At 43.1% G+C, this 23536-nt stretch overlaps 1 protein-coding gene across 1 annotated transcript; it reads right to left on the minus strand.

The window, feature by feature from the left end:
- Positions 1–4381: 4381 nt before the first annotated feature.
- Positions 4382–21403, minus strand: elmod1 (ELMO/CED-12 domain containing 1; the record flags this gene model as incomplete). The annotated part of the gene is made up of 10 exons (XM_080748945.1): positions 4382–4557; positions 6526–6659; positions 7636–7686; positions 8458–8526; positions 9585–9718; positions 10811–10940; positions 15744–15841; positions 16062–16090; positions 17141–17286; positions 21387–21403. 10 exons carry the CDS (start codon positions 21401–21403, stop codon positions 4382–4384), a joined length of 984 nt encoding a protein of 327 aa, XP_080605071.1.
- Positions 21404–23536: the final 2133 nt, after the last annotated feature.

Raw genomic sequence — 23536 nt, forward strand, 5'->3', positions numbered from 1 at the left:
TAATGTTAGAGAACCCAGTGAGTCCAGTCACTCTGCAAATTTGGGCACTGTTTCAGCTTGCGGCTGTTACCATGGCAGCGATGCATGCGCAGTACAGGCAGCAATATCAGTGATGTCATTCATCTCCAATTTGGGCACTGTTTAGCAGTGATGTTAGCATGTGGGTTCTGGACAGATGGACGGACAGACATTTGGTCGATTAATAGTTACAGTATAGTCCTTGCCCGTGGTTGTGTTATTTAGCCTACTGAGGTGAAAGTATCGGCTCGTAGGATAGTTGGATTTAAGACGTACTGTTTGTCAGTGATGTCAGTCATCTCCAAATTTGGGCACTGTTTCACCAGTTGATGCCCATATATGGTGTTCCGTGATGACAGTCAGTGATGTCAGTCATCTCCATATTTGGTCACTGTTTCAGCATGCGGCTATACAGTATCAGATTTGGGCACTGTTTAGTATCAGTGATGTCAGCATGCAGACTGTTTCACCCGTTTATGCCCATATATGTTTATCTGTGATGTCAGTCAGTGATGTTGGGCATTGTTTCAGCTTGCAGCTGTTACCATGGTGGTGACACTGATTAGTATCAGTGATGTCAGCATGCGGACAGACGGCGGACAGACAGACAGACAGACAGACAGACAGACAGACAGACAGACAGACAGACATTCAGTAAAAGAATAGTTAGATATTCAGGACACCCTATTTTAGTAGGCTAAAACATTGTACATCCAGGGGAGAGCGTTTTCTGCAGGTCTTTCAGTCCGAGTGTATCAAAGGGTGCGTTCGGAAATGCGCACCGGGTCTTGTTAGGGTTAGTTTTAGGCATAGTTTTACTGAGGTTAGGGTTAGGGTTGAGTTTAGGCATAGTTTTACTGAGGTTAGGGTTAGGATTAGGGTTGGGTTTAGGCACTCACTACACTGAGCACACACCCGGTGTGCATTTCCGAACGCACCCTTTGATACACTCGGACTGAAAGACCTGCACCTCCCGTACATCCAGATGCCTACAAAATGGAAGCCATTCACTCCTGTGGACAGGCGGCGGACGGACAGACAGGCATTCAGTGAATTAATAGTTAAATATTCAGTACACCCAATTTTTGTAGGCTAAAACATTGTACATCCAGATGCCTACAAAATGGAAACCATTCACTCCTGCCCATGTCAACCACTAGCTCCTTTCGGAACCACTCACTCCACGGCTATAGTGAGTGGTTCCGAAAGGAGCTAGACAACCACAAGCAATATCTATGAAATAACTACCGTTGTGTGTAGATGGTGGTAGAATTCCTTCAGGTAATGATCACTTCAGCCATTTGACAGTCATCTGACATTTAGCTTTTATTGTGTTTTCAAAAAGCACCTGTTACACATCACAGACAATTGAAGCATACAGCTGCAGTTTCTAGGTGTGTTCACTTGATTTAGGCTTTAACAGTAGGCTACAGCGTGCCAAAGCGGTGACATCATGGTTATCATCATGCAAATACCAAACTTGAGCTGTTTTGAAGCAGTATGTACAGCAGCATGTATTTAAATCCATCAATTATGATCACAGGCCATACAGCCCTCGCACTCAAATAACACAAATTATCACTGTTTCGCTATCATAAAGAAATCATCAGTGCACTGCTGACCACAGAATAGCAAAACAAAAATGGCAAATGCAAGCAAATGATGGAACCCCGCACTGACATTCAGTTAAGTAAACGGCTACGTAATACTGACAAGAAGCACTGACATTCACTTAAATGAGATATTACAGTAAACACATTGCAACACATTCAACAGTGCAAGCATGGCATGGAAATTACGTCATACAGTTCCAGGCTTATGACAAGACCGTTTGCCAAAGATGTTCATCTGCAAACAGTGGATGATATAATCTAATTAATAGGCTATCAAATAAATAAATACATAAATAAATAAATACCGGTAAATACCGGTAAATAAATAAATAAAACTCACACCCAGGACTTTCATATGTTACAGAAAGTCAATATCACTACTACACATAATAATGGAGGCAGGTTTGGGCTAAGTTTCATACAGTATATACTTCATGAGACTTTATGTAAATGTACCTGATTAATACTTAGTTGCGCATGTTGTTAGGGAAAAAAAGCTGATCTACAAGCTCACAACTCTTTGCAGAACAACGTGTTGTGAGCTTGTAGTAGCTTGTAGATATTTTCAGTGTGAGACGCAAAGTATATGAATCAGGTGTAACGGTGTGATTCTAAGTTGAAACGATGGCCAAACTGCTCTTCCACTGTCAGACACTGAATGGGAACTATCATCTTCCACCTTCCCCAATTTAGTCTTCATAGAGCAGCTTTGGAATTTAGATACTAATGAACACATACTGTAGAAATTCAAGTCCCCTTGATGCTGCCTCCAGGAGAGAACTGCACGACACATGAGAGAATAACATAGTCTAATGCTGCATTCACACTGAGAAAAGCCAAGCTAATGGTTGGCTTGGTGATTCAATGTAATCTCTATGCAAACCAGCTTTAAAAATTTCCATGCTTGAAAAAAAGCTTGGAAACTTTAAAAGCTGGTTTGCATAGAGATTAGATTGAATTACCATGCCAACCATTAGCTTGGCTTCTCTCAGTGTGAATGCAGCATTAGTCTTAAATGGAATGAGTTTCCACAAGTCACTTTAATCAGAAGCTAACAGATCAAACTTGACATACATATAGGCACACATGGTGCAAATAAAAACATGTTATGACATGTGCATTCAAATGTAGTGAACATTATTGCTTTGGCTACTACTAAAACAGATGATAACAGTATAACATTCAATTAAAAGTGATTTGAACATCAAACAATCGTGACTAAGATCAGACATTCAAATGAAACGGTGGAAGAAACTATTTCCTTCTCCTGAAGGAAATGACAATGTTTAGCGACTTTGTGTATTATACTTTGTGTGTGAAAAGACAGAAACATTAGATTATTTTGTTCTTCCCCAAAACATGTGTATATAGGTTTGCAAAAGATTTGTCTGGGATTTGATGCAAATTAGCCAAAAAAGATGATGGACTTCACCAATTATTTTAGCAGCCAATCGGGGAGAAATGTGGTCAGGGCAAGTAATACTATAAATCTCAATTTCAAAACAAAGTATACAGTATATAATAAAATCTTGACAGTATTTGAAAACAGAAAGAAATTATAGGTTCACAACAAATGTCTTTACTGTAAGCCCACATGTGATAAACATTTGTGATTGTGATTTCTCCACATTCAGTATTTTGGCAAGGAGAATTATTTTGTGTTCTTATCATGCATTTACACGAAATTACCTAAAGTATAGTACAATCTATATGAATGAGCTAAAAGTGATTCATTACATAAACATGTCTACCCGAATGACACAATTTGATTCTGCAAATCAGCTTCAGCTACTGTATTTTCTTTATGCTTCAGGTCAGTTTCATATACAACGCTTCTGTATTAGTTCTTGCTCGTTTTAAACCTACATTTTAAAAACTCCTGACGCCTCCTTTTCAGCTCCTATTTTACTCACCCTGTCCCAAGAGTCCAACCTCTGATTCCCTGTGGCTACAAAGTTGTGTTCTAAGAGAACATTAGCTGAAAGAACAAATCACTTGCTTGCATACATAGTGGGCAACTACATACTACCATACAATCATATGAACCATTAAAGCAACTGATGACAATGAGTTACTAATTCAATGTGGCACAGACTCCTCCTGCACCCTACAATCGCTATGGTCACATTGGATGCTGGTGCTCTGACATTGCAGTGAGCGGGGTAGAGGCAGTGTGTGTATCTGCTTGTGTGTGTGTGTGTGTGTGTGTGTGTGTGTGTGTGTGTGTGTGTGTGTGTGTGTGTGTGTGTGTGTTACGTGCTGGCTAAGTGAGCTGTGTTGGCAGTGACATGACATGACGTGACGTGACGCTAGCTAGGAGAACTTGGGTTCAACAGGGAAGATAGAGGTGGCCTCCAGACATTGTATCTGAGTGCAATAATTTGTATTTGGATAGAACTAAACAAAGGGTGTCATAATAATTACTCTACCTCCTGGATATCTGGGGGAAACCTCTACCAGGGTTTATGATTGTATATTTTTTGTTGGGATGGATTGGCAAGAGGGGAAGTGAGGTTAACCACTTAAACCCTAATACTCCGTTGATCGGTGTCCCCCAGGGGTCTATACTTGGCCCGCCTACTTTTTTTCCCATCCACACCAAATCTCCTCGTCGAAAATAGCCGATATACAAGCTGACATCGTGTTGCATTGAGACACGTTGTGAGCTTCTAGATTGCCTATTTTCGCCTGTCATGACATGCCAGAGAATTAAGGGACCCTGGGGTTCCTGTGGTTATTGGGTCAGGGGTTTACAGGTTGACTAGGTGGAGGTCCGAGGCAGAGAAGTGGGGACACAGTGCCATGTCGGGGTTCTTCAGCTGGCGGAGGATCCTTCTGTGGAACTTGGAGCGAACCCGATTGAACTCCATGATGTCACTGGGATCTTCCTCGACCCAAAAGCGGTGGAACTCCTGCATCAGGTAACCTGGGGACAGTCAACCGAGTGACCAGCGTCACTTAACTCATTCATAGCCAAGCCACGAGTTTCCCGAGTTATTTCAGTACCCCCAGACTGCCACAGCCCGAGTTTCCCGAGTTGGCAGCCATTAAAAAAAAAAATGTATTAGGCATGATCACAATCGCGAAATTGCATGTTTAGCCTCATAACAAACACATCTTTCAAAATGGCAGCCATGTTTGTTTGTTTTGTTTGACTTTGAAGGCTTCTATCTCATGAATGCCTGAACGGATTTCCAAGCGGATTTTTTTTTTGTTTGAAAGCTGTGAAAAAGTAGTGATCTAGGCATGGGCGTGCACGATCCGTGCACTAAAAATGTATCCGTGCACTAGAAATGTAGGAACGTGGCAGTGAGGAACTCGGGGGCCATTTTGAAAAAGAGTTTGGCACGGTAATGCATCGCTAGGTGTTTGTCAGTTACAGCGTAGAGTCCAAAACATTTTTTATTTCTACTACAAAAAGAACAGCTCAACAGTTATGTTTAATTTCTTATCGAGCCATAACCACAACAATCGTAACCTAATTATCTCAATCATTGTGCTTCATTGCACAGCAAAAGAAAAATAGCACCTGTGAGGCTGTGAGAAGTGAGCGGTGCAAACACGACACACGTGCATATCTCCTTGTATGGGAGATATCACAAGTATTTAAGCACATCTGCAGTGGTTGGAGGTGCTAAAAAAATCATACATTTACTCAAGCACTGTACTTAAGTACAATTTTAGGTACTTTTCTTTATTGGAGTATTTACATTTTTGACAATTTTCATTACTTTTACTTCTACTCCACTACATCTCAGAGCAGGCCCGTCGTCGTACAGATTTTTTGGGGGGGGGTCAAGATCAAAGACCTGGGCCCCCCCTCCACGTGGGCCCCCCTTGTTTTTTCGCCCGCACATATGCGCGGGCCGAAGAATACGGGTTTTTCATGGGAAATTATTCATTTTTAAAGCCATTTTGACTGATTTAGCTTATTATTTTGTATTATTATTATTAGTTTAGAGTTTATTGAATTATTGGCTAATTTGGGCACCAATTAAGGGCACGCCTCAACACAATCAAACCCCCCCAGGCTGGGTTTGATTGCAACAGAGGGAATATCAGTGGACAGGTGAGGGGGGAAGGGCAGGCACCGAGGGGACAAACGGTTTTTACCAGTGCGAAAGATAGGCCATGCCAAGAAGCTGTTTGTTTGGTTTTGTGTGCATTTGCACTTTTGAGCAGTAAAAAGCACAAACTCAACCTACACTTGTGGACAATGCTTTCTTTTTCGCCTGAGTTGAAGACACACATCGGTGCTCCGCTCCCAGTGGGTTTTGTTGAAGCGATTGAATCTCACAAAGCTGCACTTACACAGTATAAATATAAGTTGGTATATAAGTAAATTCTTATACATTTACATAACATTTGAGTACTTTTCCCCAGGGGCGTCAATTGGGTATGGCAGGGGTATGCAGCTGCCATACCCTGGGTCCAGGGGGGGAAAATAAAAGTTGATGAATGTCTCTTTGTCTATCTGCGCTGGTTATTATGTTGTTAAATTACAGTAGAATAACTACAAATGCAAAATTAAACAAAATGCTCACTTTAACAAGGTATTATAATTATATTCTCCACACTTTGACAAAATGGTATATTCCCAGGTTCTGCAGGTCAGCTGCACAGGTGCAATGCATTATTGTTAATTGCTGCACTTGAACAACCGCCATATCCAGCCCAAGAAACCGTAGACACAGGGTAAAAAATAAAATGTACTTCTTAAAATAAATGTATCATGCCTGTTGCTAAGGTATGGCAACATGACTGGTGTCTTGCACGCGCGCCTTCGCGCGCGTGCAAGACACCAGTCGTGTTGCCATACCTTAGCTTTTTCTCAACTGACGCCACTGCTTTTCCCACCACTACACACATTGATAACACATGAATCCCAACTCACAGAAGGTTTGCTGGAAGTGCATCAGGCTGGGCATCTCTGGCGCCACGTTGTACAGATGTGTCTTCAGAGCTCCGCTCACCAATAGAGAGTAGGTCAGGTCTGTGATGTTGATGCCCACAATGGCAAAGGAATAGCTAAATGGGACATAACAGAAATACCATACAATGAATGACTGATTTCTGATTTACAGATGAGTGCCACAGTGCTGCTTTATGATAACACCCAGATGACCTCAGATTGATCTCTATCGGTGCTGATTGGTCTAAAAACTAAAACTCAGATGATTATATAATGCAGTGTGACTTGCAGGGGTGTCGCACCAAATTCTGGGCCCTGGGTACAAGGATTCACTCACATTTTGTGCTTTAAATATTGAAAAATAGCAGATATACAAGCTCACAGTGCGGCTGCGAGCTTGTAGATCTGTTATTTTTGAAAAATTGTGAACATTTTAGTTTTTTTTGAAAACCTATGTTTCTATGTCAGTGGTGCTCAAAGGACCCCCAAAATGATGTGTATTTGGCCACGGACCCCCATCTCAAAATATTTAGTTCCAGGGACCCCCCAGAAGCAAAATTTGAGTTACAAATGTTCGCTTAAAAAGTACATATATTCAAAGCTTTGCACACATTTTCACGACTTTTCAAAAATATTTTTCCCCTCCACCTTGGGCCCTATAGTAACTCAGTCCCACTTTCCCCCCCGTGTGACGCCCCTGGTGACGTGATGTGATTTCACCATGAAAAACAAACATTTTGCTGTTTATTTTAGTGTTTGGAGAACTAATGCAGATAAAAGCAAGTATGTATACACACACACACACACACACACACACACACACACACACACACACACACACACACACACACGCGCGCGCGCGCGCGCGCGCGCACACGCACACACACACACTGCCTGGATACCGACGTCACAGGACTCCACCACTGTTGAAGCTGCCCTCTATTGGGATCAAGGCAGTGGGCAGCTTCACCAGCTGAGGCCCAGGTGTATCCTCTAATAAGCCGATGCTATGCTAAGGGCTCACATACCTTTGATGATATATGACCTACGTGTATGCCGCAGATGCTTCTTTCAGTGTGTTTAGACACTCACCCAATAGCTTTGTCTATAGACTTCTGTTCCCATTCTGATGTGCTCATCTCACTGTGAAGGATAAACAGGTAGATTCAATCCAGCTCTGTACTGTCTATGAGTGAAGGACACTGAAGTAGCACTTAACTCTTTTACATTTTTTACAATCAACACATTTGCTGTGCAGTGTGCATCATATTCATAACGCATGTCAGTGGCTAAAACATTGCCCTTTCACATTTTGCAAACGCTACTGGCTATCATATTCAACAGGTTAAAGCTCTGGCTAGGGGAAGCAGAAGGAGCATCAGATAGTAGCATACGTAGATGTGGGGCGGCGCGGATAAGACTAGGAAACACTTTTCACACTGAACGCATGAGTGAAACAGCAAAGAAGACGGGTGAACGATAAATGCACAAGACAAGGCTATGAATTCAGCACAAAAACGCAAAACTAACGAATGAGAGTGAAACGAGTACCTTGCCTCCCCGTGAGTGCTCCTACAGTGCACAGTGTGAGGAAGAGAGGGGAGCGGCAGGGGTGGGTGAATGGGACACAATGGAGGCGGAGGAGAGAAAAAAAGGCAGAAGAACGGTGTTCCTTTGAGATGAGACAGCTCGTTGAGTTTCTGATCGAAGCAAGAAGCCAGGACAACACAGCACAAATGGATGATGGGCGTCAGTAAAAAGTTGCATTTGAGAGAAAGGATGTTAAAAAGACAGAAGAACAAGCGTGACTATCGAGGTGAGGCGAGAAGCAGAGTCATGGATAATGTGTTGTAGTTCAGTAAGTCATGCGTGTGCAGGTGGGGGTGTCTGTTGTAAACAACGGGACCAACGTACTTGTGTTTTGGTTGCAGTGAGTCATGCAGCACCTGAAGAGCCGTGGCCTTGTCGTGCTCTGCAAAATACCTGTAGAAGTAGAGAAAGGGGCTTCAAATCAGTTAAATTCACCCCAACATGACTTTTCTTTCCTATTGATTACTCACACCATGGAGACTTGAGTTCAATAATATATTTTTCTCTATGTCGCATTAAAAAATGTGATTATAGTAAATTTACCCCCATTGATTCCAGATGGGGACCCAAATGCATTTGGGTCCCCATCTGGAATCAATGGGGGTAAATGTATTGTAATCACATTTTTGTCTTAGGAATGCGACAAAAAACTACTCGTTTAAGACCTGTCTGTCTGTCTGTCTGTCTGTCTGTCTGTCTGTCTGTCTGTCTGTCTGTCTGTCTGTCTGACTACTGTCTGTCTGTCTGTCTGTCTGTCTGTCTGTCTGTCTGTCTGTCTGTCTGTCTGTCTGTCTGTCTGGATGTCTGTCTGGCTGGCTGGCTGTACAGGAAATGATGTCAGTGTGATGTCAGTGAGTCACAGTGATGTGGTGCAGAATGACTCATATGGGCATAAAAAGGATGTCACGTGACATCACTGCTAAAAGATTTCTCAGGGTATAAAAGTCCATATATGGTCATTCCCAGAAAAAGATAAAAACCTTTTATGTCCATGCATGGAGATTTCTGATGTCATAAATTCCAGGTCGAAAATGAGAATGTTAGGGTACCATATATGGCCCATATATGGAGATATAAGGCCCTGCTTGGCATTACTTACGTACGTTTTATGCCCATATATGGAGATTCCTATATTGTCAATATTAAGGACATTATTAAGGATATTATGTTATCAATATTAAGGACATATATGGGCGGCGTGTTCCTCCCTCCGCGTCATCAGCGCCCACAGCCTAGGTGGGGTTGGCGATAGGGCCTTTCTGTGTGGAGTTTATTATTAGACACTATTTGTAATAAGAGCATGCACCACACAAGTCATATTACACAAGTGTACAGTACACACACAATACACAAGCAGGTATTGTGGAACTCTCTCTCTCTCTCTCTCTCTCTCTCTCTCTCTCTCTCTCTCTCTCTCTCTCTCTCGCTCTCTCTCTCTCTCTCTCTCTTACAGTAAGTTGTGGAGGCCCAGCAGGCCCATGCCTCTGAAGTCGGTCTTTGGATCACTCCCTTGGAAGCCAATCTCACACCACTGTTTGGAGATGCGACCAGTGAGAGGTGTGTCAGGACGCAATTCCTTCCAAAGCTGTAAGGCAAACACACACATGCACGCATGCACGCACGCACGCACGCACATCACACCAATCATACCATGAGTTACCAGGGACGTGCTGGGCCCCTGATTCAGCCCGGGAAAAAGAGTTGGAGAGGCCCTCATTTCTTTTTATATATATATTTTGTCGTTGTCGGGTGGAAACCTTATATGTCCAAAACCGTTTGTTTAGTATTATTTATCATTTAAAAATGATTTAAACTAGTGAAAACAGCCGATCTACAAGCACACAACGCCTCGCACCGCGAGGCGTTGTGTGCTTGTAGATCGGCTGTTTTCACTACTTTTGTGCAACGGCCTTGTATGATGAAGCAGGGCTTTGCTTTGCGAAAAAACATATAAATTTGAAACTTGGAGATACGAGGTTTCTGCCTGACAATGACGATTTACTTTGTTGGCTGCACAGCCCCCAAAATGGAACGAAGGCCGAGATTTTATTTTTTATTTTTTTCCTAATGAACCGGCCATTCGGGAGTTGTCCCGCTTTTCCCAATGGCCAGCACGTCCCTGTGAGTTACTCTCTGTATGCTGCAAGTAACTGAATTGTCAGGGCAATACAATGCAATGCAATATAATTCAGCACTGCAATACAATACAATACAATACAATACAATACAATACAATACAATACAATCACCCTGATGAAGGCATTGTTGCCGCAACCCATAGGTGTATTTTTTTATTCTCGCTATGCATTAGCCAGACTGTTGAAGGCTTTACATTTTTGTGCCTTTGCCTCATCCCTTTCTTTTTTGCAACAATATGATACTGGTCACAACACATGCTATATGTATATCGTCGCTGTCGGGCGGAAACCTCGTATCTCCAAGTTTCAAATTTGTATGTTTTTTCGCGAAGTAAAGCCCTGCTTCATCATACAAGGCCGTCGCACAAAGGTAGTGAAAACAGCAGATCTACAAGCACACAACGCCTCGCGGTGCGAGGCGTTGTGTGCTTGTAGATCGGCTGTTTTCACTAGTTTAAATCATTTTTAAAATGATAAATGCAAACCGAAGTGTTTTGGACATACAAGGTTTCCACCCGACAACGACGATACGAGTGTACCTTCATCAGCATCTCCTCGTGCTGAGGGTTCTCACAGTCATATGGTTCCCTGCGTAGTTTCTCCACCTCAGACACCAGGTTCCTGTAGCCAGCGATCTGGAACAGACTGGCCTGGAGAGAGATGCCCAGCCTAGAAACAGAAGGAGGGCAATGGAGCAGGTTAGCTTGGATGGAGGGATGTAGGGCTGTCACAATTATTACATAATCGTCTAATCGCAATTATTTTACATAATCGTGATTATTTTTCATAATCGTCATAATCGTGAATGTTGAAAATGTTTCATATATATATTTTTTAAAGTAAAAAATAATGGAAATAGCAGATCTACAAGCTCACACGCTATTTCCACTATCAATGTTATATTTTTAAGTATAGAAAGTTGTCAAATATGTCCATTATTTCTTTGTATATTTAGGTCATGTGTCTTATCTGCCATGTGCAACTTCAACGCCTAAAAGCCAAACAGAAATAATGACTAGAAGTAATTATCAACGACAAAAACACAATTCAATCGTTAATCGCAATTATTTGAGTGACAATTAATCGTCATGTAAAATGTAAAATGTCGTGACAGCCCTAGAGGGATGCAAGAAGCCTGGAGGTCACTGATCTCTTGTTAGGAAGTACATTCTTATAACAGTAGTAAGTACCCACCATATCCTCCCAAATGAGTTCTGGCCACACTCATTTTACTGAAAATCTATTTATACTCTGCGATTAATACATGTGGGTGTGCCATACTAAAAATAGCAGATCTAGTAGTAGCTCACAACATGTTGTGCTATGTGACGAGGACTTATATATTGGCTATTTTCTGTGGGTGACCGACACCCAGCTAAGTATAAACTGAGGCTTTAGGTGCCACCTGTCCAAGATTGTAAATCCTTCACTATTTTGTTAGCCTGACACTCAGCCTGAATTGACATTTCGTTTCACTTCATTATTCAGTCTGAAAGTGCTTTCCCCCAAGGCGATTGCAGGGATGGGCGTTGCCAAAAAGAGGCAGTCTTCAGCGATTGGTTCACCGACCAACACATGATATAGTGTGGCTGGCTAGTGGCTAGCCTGTTGCTGGCTAGTGCTACTTGCTAACCAAAGAAACAGTCAGAATAGGAGCACTACGAACTAGTAATCAAACACAACATAACATGCCTGCTACTGGTGTTTCATAGCGAGATCGATACGATCGCATTTTACCGCAATTTACCGCATTTTATCGCGACGCGATGCGCGGTACGGTACGGCGGCAGCGCTGGTGTACTTGGAAACACACATGAGTTCTGGGAAACCCCCACCCACGCTGATCACAAGACACTGATTCACGACGCTGATTCGCCGTACAGATTTTCAACCGAGGGAGGACTCTTCAATGAGAGCACTTCTAGACCCCTGAATCGCCAAAACAAAAAATTTAAAGGGGTGTGGCTAGCGATTCAGGGTCTGGAACTAGGCTACTATTTTGTTGCTGTCGGGTAGAAACCTTGTATCTCTTGCCTGGCGTTGCCAGCCTCTATCACACACTTCGTTTAGGGAAGAGAGTCTGGGATTTCATTTCAGGAAGAGTTTTCATTTCTGGGGTTTGCCCCAAACCACGTGCCCCAAGCCTACAGAAACCACGTGCCCCAAGCATACAACCCTGATTGGCCAACCCTTGAAGCTGGTTGAGGAAATAGAATCTCAATGGATCGGTGCCAGACCGTACTACAACACCACTACCGCCAGGGGTGTGTTGTTGTGTTCTGTCTGGTTTATTAACCAGGCAATTGTATCTCCATATTTCAGTTTTTATGTTTTTTTTCATAAATGAATTCCCTACTTCGTCATACAAGAATGTCGCACAAAAGTAGCAAAAACTGCCGCGATTTGAATGTGATAGTGTTAAGTTATTGGAACAATGAAAAGTATTAACAAGAGCTTGTCACTAAATAATAACTACTAGTCCTTACCCGTTCAAAGATATGAGCTCCGAAATGATGTGCAGTGTGTGGGTTATGGGATGTGCACTGTGCACACGGTATATGAGGGATGGAAAGTAACTTTAACTGGTACTTGCATGATAATATGTAGGAGCATCAATGTAAGAAATACCCGTTTCGTTTAATGGCTATGTGTGTGTGTGTGTGTGTGTGTGTGTGTGTGTGTGTGTGTGTGTGTGTGCAGGGGTCCATGCTCAAGCTACCTCAACCCTATGTTCCCTCAGCCTTATGTTCCCTCAGCCTTATGTTCCCTCAGCCCTATGTTCCCTCAGCCCTATGTTCCCTCATCCCAAAATAGGACCCTATGTTCCCTCAGCCCTATGTTCCCTCAGACCAAAAATAGACCCTATGTTCCCTCAGCCCTATGTTCCCTCAGCCCTATTTGGGCTGGAACCTGGAACCTCCAGAGTACCCTGGAACCTCCAGAGCTCCAGGGACCACCCTCCGCACCTCTAGCCCGACTTAGGACACCTTCCCGGGCCGGGCGCCACCCAGCGCCAGCCTCTATACCTCCGTGATGGAGGGTGTTCCCATTTACTGCAGGAGAGTTTTTCAAAGGAAGGAGGAGGGAGAGGAGCCCTGGCTCCTAGACCACCTCCAGGCTCCGTCCCAAATCCTGGTTCTTTTTCCCCCCTCAGAGGGGAGAGGGGGGAGAGCTCCGTTCTGTTAGGTGTTTGCTTTTACCGCCCGATAGAATTTCAAAGGAGGACACGGGGAGGATTCCCCAGGGACCGGCGGGGGTCCACGGACCACCAGAGCACCAGGGCCGACGTGCCGGACCCTCAGCCCGACTTGGGACACCCTTCTGGGCAGAGCGCCACCCAGCGCCGGCCTCTATACCTCCGTGATGGAGGGAGTGCCCACTTTAGGCACTGGCTAACATTATAAGGCAGGGACAGGGAGAACCAGCCCAGGGGGTCCCTGGAACCTCCGGAGCTCCAGGGACCACCCTCCGCGACTCAAGCCCGACTAGAGACACCATCCTGGGCAGGGCCCTATTTTGGGCTGAGGGAACATAGGGCTGAGGGAACATAGGGTCTATTTTTGGGTTGAGGGAACATAGGGCTGAGGGAACATAGGGTCTATTTTGGAATTGAGGGAACATAGGGCTGGGGGAAACATAGGGTTGAGGGAACATAGGGTATAATAAATTGTTAGGGAGTGAGGGAACATAGGGCTGAGGGAACATAGGGCTGAGGGAACATAAGGCTGAGGGAACATAGGGTTGAGGTAGCTTGAGCATGACCCCGTGTGGGGGTCGTTTGGACCGTGAGACCATCCGCAGAGTAGTCTGTGTTTCTTTTTGAGAGGGTCGGTCCGCCTGAAAAACGCGTTTTGGAACGAAACGGTTACGTTTTGCGCGTTTGTGACGCCCTCTACGGGTGGAATTGGAAATGCTTCTGGGGATTCGTTGAGTAAGCCACCCGCAACCTGTGGCAGAAATTCAGTGTTGACTCGACGTTTTGTTTGTGATTTATGGCTATTGTTTGCAAAACGGGCCCCTCCCGCTAACTTTGGAAGCCCGTTACGAACGAACGGTATGGACTATCAAAATATCCCTTGACTATGTTCATTGCATGGGTTCAGAGATCATGTGTACCCATTTTCGTGACATTTGAAGAAAATATGTAGGAAAAGGAGCAAAAAGTGTGTTTTGGAGAAAATTCAAAATGGCGGAAAATCTATCCTGACGCAAATGGGCCTATATGGGGAGATGCGTATTGACCCAAGGAATCCAGGGAAAAAAGAATTTTAATTTTTCGACCTACGGTTCAAGAGCTATTGTTTGCGGTCCCATCCTGCTAATAACTTTGGAAGCCCGTTACGAACGAACGGTACAGACTATCGACATATCCCTTGAGTATATTCATTGCATGGGTTCATAGATCATGTATACCGCTTTTTGCGACATTTGAAGAAAATATGTAGGAAAAGGAGCAAAAAGTGTGTTTTGGAGAAAATTCAAGATGGCGGAAAATCTAGCCCGGCGCAAATGGGCGTGGCCTATATCGGGAGATGCGTCTCGACCCACGGAATCCAGGGAAAAAATAATTTTAATTTTCCGACCTACGGTTCAAGAGTTACAGGCCGAAACGTAAAGTGGACTGTTATAGCGCCACCATGAGGCCAACTGACAAAGTTATTTTTTATTTAATCCTTGATATCATTATAAATCTCCTCTCAGAGTTTTGTAACTGTAGCCCCTATGGTTTGCGAGAAAAAAAATATTGAATGTGAGTTTTTGCGATTCCCATTATAAGTCAATGGGAAAAATTAATTCACTAATAAATTAATATCAATTAAACGATTTGTGAAAGTGAAAAAAGGGCTTCACAGTTGTGTCAGGTGTGTTCATATGCTAATGGTGATGCGATTTCAGATCAATTGCTCCAGCCACTGAGGAGAAACGCTGTGACAGACACTCACTCAGACAGACACTCACTCACTCACTCAGACAGACAGACATTCGCTAAATTATATGTTAGATATTGCCTCCATTCTTCTTCTTTCTTTTTTTTCATTTCCTGAAAAAGTAACCCTTTTGGACATACAAAAAATCAAAAAAAAAAAAAAATCTAAAAAAAGAATGTATATATTGTGTAAAAAAAAGCATAGCAGATGCCATAGCAGCCCAACTCATAACTGACTGAGGAAACTTCCCATGGGACTTCAAGCAACTCTGACTTCAGAAGGTCGACATTTCTCTATTATAAATCCTTGTTTTGAGTGGTCTTGTGCATTATTATAATATTTTGAAATATTATAACAAAAAAGATTTTGAACAATTCACTGAATGTGCAATGTATCTAGAATATACGAAAGTTTCAAAAAAATATATGAATGTTTCAAGAAAATGTACTTTTTACACAACAATACATTCTTTTTTGATTGATCTGTACAAGGTTTCCAACCGACATTGAAATAAAGGCTTGTGGTGAAGACATAAGACTCTCACTGTGGGTTGGTGTCAGGGTTGATTTTCTTCAGGGCCATGATGCCATCAATAGTCTTCTCCACTTTATCAGGGTGGACACTGAGGGCAGACTGCAACAGCTGGAAGCCAGGAGAGAGAGATAGAAGGAAGGAAAATGAGAGGAAAACATAGCGCAAAAGTCCGATAAGAGGATGTAGAAAGATAGGATGGTTAAGTGCACAGGGCGAGGAGAGTGAGCAAATGCAACGTACACACAGACTGCAGGCAGACGGCAAAGGCAGATCACTTTTGGATTAAAATAGGTCATCTTTGTTCTTATAGGAATTCAAAGATACTTGCCTCATTCTTGGAGTATCTGAGAGAGGACTCTGAAAACAACATGTTGAATAGAGTCAGACAACTGCTTTTAAAGTGTGTATACCCAACATATACAGTACATGCTTACAGTATATTATAGTGTACATAATACCATATACATGATACATTCATGCAGAGAGAGAGACAGAATTGTCTGTATCATATACAGACAGCGGTTCTCAACCTTTTCAGGCCGCGACCCCCAAAAGAATCATATTTTAACTGGGGACCCTGACGAGCACTAAGAGTTGAGGCATTACATTTTTTAAAACACGATTCGGCTATTTTCACAATTTCTCCCTCTAATATTTGACAATTTGGCCAATGTTTCATTTGTCATTTTAGAGGTATTAAAAAGTCATTAAAGTTATACCATGTAACTTTTTTTATAAAATAAATCTTAAAATGGTCCTAACTGTTAAATCGCTAAAGTTTTAGAACCCCCAATCCGTTATTTTCAGCTTCAAAAGCCTTCTCTTTATATGTTTTCTATGAGCCGTGAGGGGGGGAGAATTTCGCGGCAATATGACGTCATCATACTACCGGCCAATCACAGCGAGGGTTATACACTGCCGGCCAATCACAGCGCATCTTGGAGTGGGGTCGCTAGGGCGGCCATATTTGTAGTCTCCCGTGTGTCTCTATACTCTGGTGCACGGTGAAGCTTGGGTGAAGGAGTGTATCTCCGGAATGGCTGAACGCACAGCAACCAGGGACCCCTCAAAAGATAGATCTCGGCGAGGTGGAGGCAGACGCGGGGGTGTGAGAACCGAAAAACGGCCGAAAGACGCGGACGCGACCGAGGTTTGCTATAGAGCTACTGACCACAAGTTGAGCAACTTACACAGTATAGCTTTAAATTGTCACTTTAGAAATGTGCAGATATCCTGCATACACTTAAACTTCATGCTGGTTTGTTTACTGTTGAGTGAGAAAACAATGTTGCACATTAGGTTAATCGACCCACAGGTTGAGAACCACTGGTATACAGTACAACACTCTGAAGCTACATATCATAATAACATAGAAGAAGGCCCCATTCAGGCATTGACTGAGCCTACCAATTTTGTGGGTCCTGCGGGCCCCAGGTTTGTGGTTGTAGCAAATGCGCTGCAGCTCACAACGGCCAGTAAACTTCCTGACAACAAACTTCAACCCCCGCCACAGGCATTTGCAGTACAGGAACACAAAGAACTGTGTCACAACCCTGCAAAGGAAAACGGGAGTGAAATAAATAGAGGATAGAGATAAATAGTTTGTGGATAGAGCAATACTTCATAGATGTTGTTTTCCATGACTCATAGATAAACGCTTCTACAGTTTTCAAATCTATCTCCAAGTAGCTTGTTTGGCCCCACAGTGCTCAGAACTAAACGGTGCACATCACCACAGAAAATGCATTAACATAAAGTATTCTTTACTGAGGCAGAATGAACAACAGACAGTTCAGCCACAGGCTTTCATCGGTGTCCGTGGGACTCACTTGGATGTTGCATATAGGCCTACAGTATAAACTAACACTGTTATATTTTAACCACTTATAACTTGTACGTTTCTTATACGTTTCAAATCTAGCTCCTCCATGGGGTCTTGGAAGACACAAGAGTTGTTGACATGTGGACATATGGGCTCGATTATGCGAATGCCTCTGCAATTTAAGTAGAGGTTATCGCCCAGAGTTGGTGACAGACAGAGCAGCACACTCTGTCTCACATGCATACACGCAGGCAGGCACGCACGCACACGCACGCACACACACACACACACACACACACACACACACACACACACACACACACACACACACACACACACACACACACACACACACACACACACACACACACACACACAAACACACAGATGACGGACAGGACAGGTAAGAACAAAGACGGTCAGATAGCATAATAGCTCTTTTCCAGCAGGGAGGGTTTGCAGCTATTTTTAAAAGCTAACGGGGAGCAGCACAAATGGAGATGTGGGTGGGTGTCTTGGGAAATGCATAGTGACCCATTAAGAAGCAGTGGAGGAGGGATGATCTTGAGAGCGATCATGGAGAGAGAGAGAGAGAGGGAGGGAGAAAGAGAGAGAGAGAGAGAGACTAATGTGCATAGGTGCTTATGGTGTATATAACAGTATAACCATCCGTATTAATCTATCAATTTGTGTTTACATAGTGTGTAAATGTGTACAAATGGAATATGTGTACACACTCAACACAAACCGTTTGATTATATTTGGTTGCACACTCTCAGATTTCAATACCGTGCTCCTAATGTGTGTGTGTGTGTGTGTGTGTGTGTGTGTGTGTGTGTGTGTGTGTGTGTGTGTGTGTGTGTGTGTGTGTACACACACACACACACACACACACACACACACACACACACACACACACACACACACACACACACACACACCCCTCTATATTAATAAGCATGCAGGAGAAGTTTATCTTCCTTGTCATCCTTGTCATAGCAGGAAGGCAAAGTGATAACTATATATTCCATGGTGGTTCAGCGAATGAGGTTGAAAGCAGAGAGGCACTCTGTCATGCCTCAGCCTTGGAAGGGCCTTGATCACCAAATAGTCCAGTCATTTTAGGCCAAAATTTGTCCAAACCTAGAACAAATTGCAATAGTAGCAAACTCAACTGATTTTGTATCCTCAATATGTCCTTAGTGAGGGAAAAAAAGTCCCAAGGAATCCCACCGGGGCAAATGTGTTTTTTTCATTGTTTTGTTACCCCTATGACACCTACTCGATTGCTGGCAGGATCACTGACGACACTGTATTTCAGAGATTGTGGCGCGCTCAGATTTTGAGGTAGCTCAAAAGTAAAGATAGCATTTGATTCAAGACAATCTCAGGTTTCCAATGGGCCCAACCATGTCATGTTAGCTCATTGGGAAGAGGGCTAAATACCTAATGATTCAAAGTTAGATGATTTTTTTGGCGAGAGAAATATGGACATCATCATTTTTCAAATGGTCCCGTGACCTTCCACCTCAATATATGTTACTGGAAATGGGTTCCATGGGTGCCTACAAGCCTCCCCTATACAGACATACCAGATTTATGCTAATCCCATGCAGTTTTTGGCAAGATTCATATAGTGTTTTGCAGGCTGTACAAATTAGTCCAGTCATTTTAGGCCAAAATTAGGCCAAACCTAGAACAAATTGCAATAGTAGAAAACTCAACTGATTTTGTATCCTCAATATGTCCTTAGTGAGGGAAAAAAAGTCCCAAGGAATCCCACCGGGGCAAAGTTTTGAAAACGACCTATCTACCTTCACTTACTATACACTACAATATAAAGGAAAAAATGACTGAAAAAAAAATCTGCTTTAAGTGGGATGTGAGGGGTCAAACTAGGGGTTTGTCATCATGCTGAATCCATTGCAGGCATTTGTTTTGCACAAAAAACATTCTGTGGGCTAGAAATGGCCTTAGAAAACAATACACATATGGGTGCGTTTTCATGTTAGTCGGAGGCCTTAGGGGTTTTTTTCTCTCGTGCTAATCAGTCTAAAAGTTCAAAATTTTGCACAGATGTAGCTCAGGGCATGCTCTAATGATTTAGCTAGGGCGCCCGAGTCTGCGACCTTCGGGGTCACCACAGCACCAACAAAACTCTGAAAAGTCACTTTTCATCACTAAAGTCGATGGGAGCCCAACTTGGCCGCTGTAGCGACCCCGAATGTTGCAGACTCGCGCGCCCTAGCTAAATCATTAGAGCATGCCCTGAGCTACATCTGTGCAAAATTTTGAACTTTTAGACTGATTAGCACGAGAAAAAAAAACCCTAAGGCCTCCGACTAACATGAAAACGCACCCATACGTGTATTGTTTTCTAAGGCCATTTCTAGCCCACAGAATGTTTTTTGTGCAAAACAAATGCCTGCAATGGATTCAGCATGATGACAAACCCCTAGTTAGACCCCTCACATCCCACTTAAAGCAGGTTTTTTTTCAGTCATTTTTTCCTTTATATTGTAGTGTATAGTAAGTGAAGAGATAGGTCGTTTTCAAAACTTTGCCCCGGTGGGATTCCTTGGGACTTTTTTTCCCTCACTAAGGACATAATGAGGATACAAAATCAGTTGAGTTTGCTACTATTGCAATTTGTTCTAGGTCTAACCCTAAAATGACTGGACTAAAAAGCACTGCCAAGGGAGACACAGCGCCAGGGGCGTCACAAGGGGTAGGAAAGTGGGACTGAGTTAGTGGGGCCCAAGGTGGAGGGGCCCTAATAACTTTATCTATTGAAAAATAGCAGATATACAAGCTCACAGCGTGGCACCGAGTGCCTCGCTGCGAGCTTGTAGATCTGCTATTTTTGAAAAGTTGTGAAAATGTGTGAAAGTCTTTGAATATATGTATTTTTTAAGCGAACATTTCTAACTCAAATTTTGCTTCTGGGGGGGTCCCTGGAACTAAATATTTTGAGATCGGGGTCCGTGGCCAAATACATATCATCTTGGGGGGTCCTTGACATAGGTTTCTTGCACACATTTCCACGATTTTTCAAAAATAGATCTACAAGCTCACTACAGCGCGGCACTCAGTGCCTGTGAGCTTGTATATCTGCTATTTTTCAATAGTTAACATTCATGGGGGGCCCGCAGTGAATCCTTGTACCCAGGGCCCAGAATTTGGTGTCACGCCGCCCCTGCACAGCGCACTTCAGAATGTTTGCACACACCACCAACCAACAGAATTGAGAAGCGCCCTCGAGCCACTGACCCCACACACCACTTAAGACTAAGGCTCAGCCAACAGGATTACCCATAACCCATTGGCAAGGTCTGAATGGGAGACAAAATACTCAAATTGCAATGCACGGTTCAGTTCAGTCACCCGAGAGAGACTTGGAGTAGAACCGCTGCTCCTACACTTGGAAAGGAGTCAGCTTAGGTGGTTCGGGCATCTAGTACGGATGCCCCCCGAGCGCCTTCCTAAGAAGGTCCTCGATGCGCGTCCCACTGGGAGGAGACCCCGTGGCAGACCAAAGACCAGATGGATGGATTATATCTCCAAACTGGCTTGGGAACGCCTAGGTATACTCCCTGAGGGAGTGGAGGAAGTTGCTCAGGATAAGGAAATCTGGAGGTCTCAGTTGGAACTGTTACCCCCGCGACCCGATTCCGGATAAGCGGTTGAAGATGGATGGATGGATGATGGATGGATGGCTGCGATAAATCCCAGGCAAATAGAGCAAATATCAGACATGGTGGGTCTGTACTTCTCACCATTTAGGATTTTAGTAAATGAAAAGCAGCACTGGAACATGAAATGACCGTTTACCTCAAGAAATGCTTCATTTTGCCGGATTTCACTTGTGTCGCCTTCTATATGGTGGGTGTGTTATTCAGAAGTATCCTGAAAAAGAACAAATGTATTAAAGCAGGGGTCTTCATCAGGGGGTCCGGGACCCCTAGGGGGTCCTCAGAGTTACTACAGGGGGTCCTCCAAATCTTTGTGATAGAAACCTTTTTTCTCCTTTTTTATATTAAACACTTGAACCCTAACGTCCATATTCTGAGAACTTTAGCCAAAAATAGCAGATCTACAAGCTTGTAGATCGTCTATTTTTGGCAAAGATGTTTGGTGTAGAGGGTAAAAAGAGCAGACTAAGTACAGAGTGAAAGGTCAAGTTTATTAAGTATTGACGGTTCAAGTGGTTAAACTATCTGAAAATGTACATTAATCCAAAATACACTGATGATTGTGCTGTCAAACAATTAAACTATACAGTATATAATCTCTGAAAAGGTTGTGGGGGTCCCTGCTTCATCTCTCTCTCAACTAAGGGGTCCTTGGCCTGAAAACGTTGAAGACTCCTGTATAACAGGCAATAGGCATGGATGGTCAGACTCAGAGCAGAGGCAAGCTCTCCTCTGTGTGGTTTATTAGCGTGGAGCTGTCCATGGTTCTGAAGGACCGCGGCATAGGGCCATAGGCTATAACTGCATGGATAACACTAAACGCTCACTGTTTACTTAAAATGTAGGCCTACACAGTGTAATTTAGTAAATATGGAAACAGAGTCCCACTATCAATGTTTTCTGTCGGCCCTGCACACGATAACCAGTTACCACCAGCCAACAGGCTAGTGCTGGTGCCGAGACGAGAGGTTCATTAGTACCCATGGCACATCGTCACCACGCATAGCATAATCCGTGCATGCATAAAACCTCGATCGGCGGTTTCAATAAAAGAAACGTGCAATATGCGCAAACACATTCTCTCTCTTACCGATATTAGAGGAGAGATGCGGGCAGCAAGATGAGATGCGGTTAGATTGCAGCGGGTTCGATGTGTTTGTCCTCTCTCGCCCTCATCCACTAGACAACAGTTTACCTGCTGCTACTGTTCTTCCATCTTGATGTCGTCACTGCATGGGAGCCTGAGCGGCGTTCGCTGTTCAGCCTCTCGACACACACCATCGCAATGCAGAATTATTGTGATTATAGTCACCGTGCGTGTAAACACAAAACACCATTAAATGGAGTTCGAGGGAGACTGAACTGCTTCGGGTGAATCACTGTGTAATTTTTTTATTTTCATAAATACATATTTTCACAGCCCAGTGTCTGTGTATTCATCTTTACATGATGCTGTCAAGTAAATGAAGTCATACTTGTGGGTAACCACTTAAACCCCAGCATCTTTATTGTGGGGAAGGGTTTCACAGAAAATGTAGCAGATTTCAGTGAAAGCCTTCCCCGCAATAACAGAAATTAGAGTATATAGCCCTGAGGGAGTCCGGTCAACCATATGTGTTTTTTTTAAGTGTTTGATGTCTCCTGCTATGGCTACTGAAACACTGTGAGACTGATCATCTAGTGAGCTGCTCATCAAACCTCCCATCTAGACTGATTAGAATATGAGAAACAATGTAGACTAAAATGATAATATAAAAGTTTTATTTAAAAACAATACATTTTGCAGCAAATTATATTATAATAGAGGCATCCAACCTTCACAACTTGTATAAAAAAACAAAAAAACTTTTTTTTTTTCAAAAAACCTTTTCTAACCAATACATAGTCTTAGAAACAAACTGTATGTGTGTGTGTGTGTGTGTGTGTGTGTGTGTGTGTGTGTGTGTGTAAACAATAGCCAAAATAAATACAGTGCAGAAACAATAAAATAGTAACATTTTTATCAACAGTAAAGGTATTTGATCTAATAAATAACTGGACAACTTATTCCTTATACTGACCAAATGGACACAAACAGCAATAGAATTGTCACTACCTTTTATCATAGAACACTTTGAAACCAGCCACTAAACATGTATGCATTTTCTCTGGGAACCATTAACATTAAAGGGGAATTCCACTGAAAAGTAAATTGGGCTGATATTCAGCAACTAGAATGGCACTCAGATTATTGCATCCATGTGTGAGTGAGCAATGCCTTCTGCAAGTGCTACAAGGCACCATGTGGCG

This window comes from Nannobrachium achirus (assembly GCF_963921795.1).
Source record: "Nannobrachium achirus genome assembly, chromosome: 19".
Taxonomy (NCBI): domain Eukaryota; kingdom Metazoa; phylum Chordata; class Actinopteri; order Myctophiformes; family Myctophidae; genus Nannobrachium; species Nannobrachium achirus.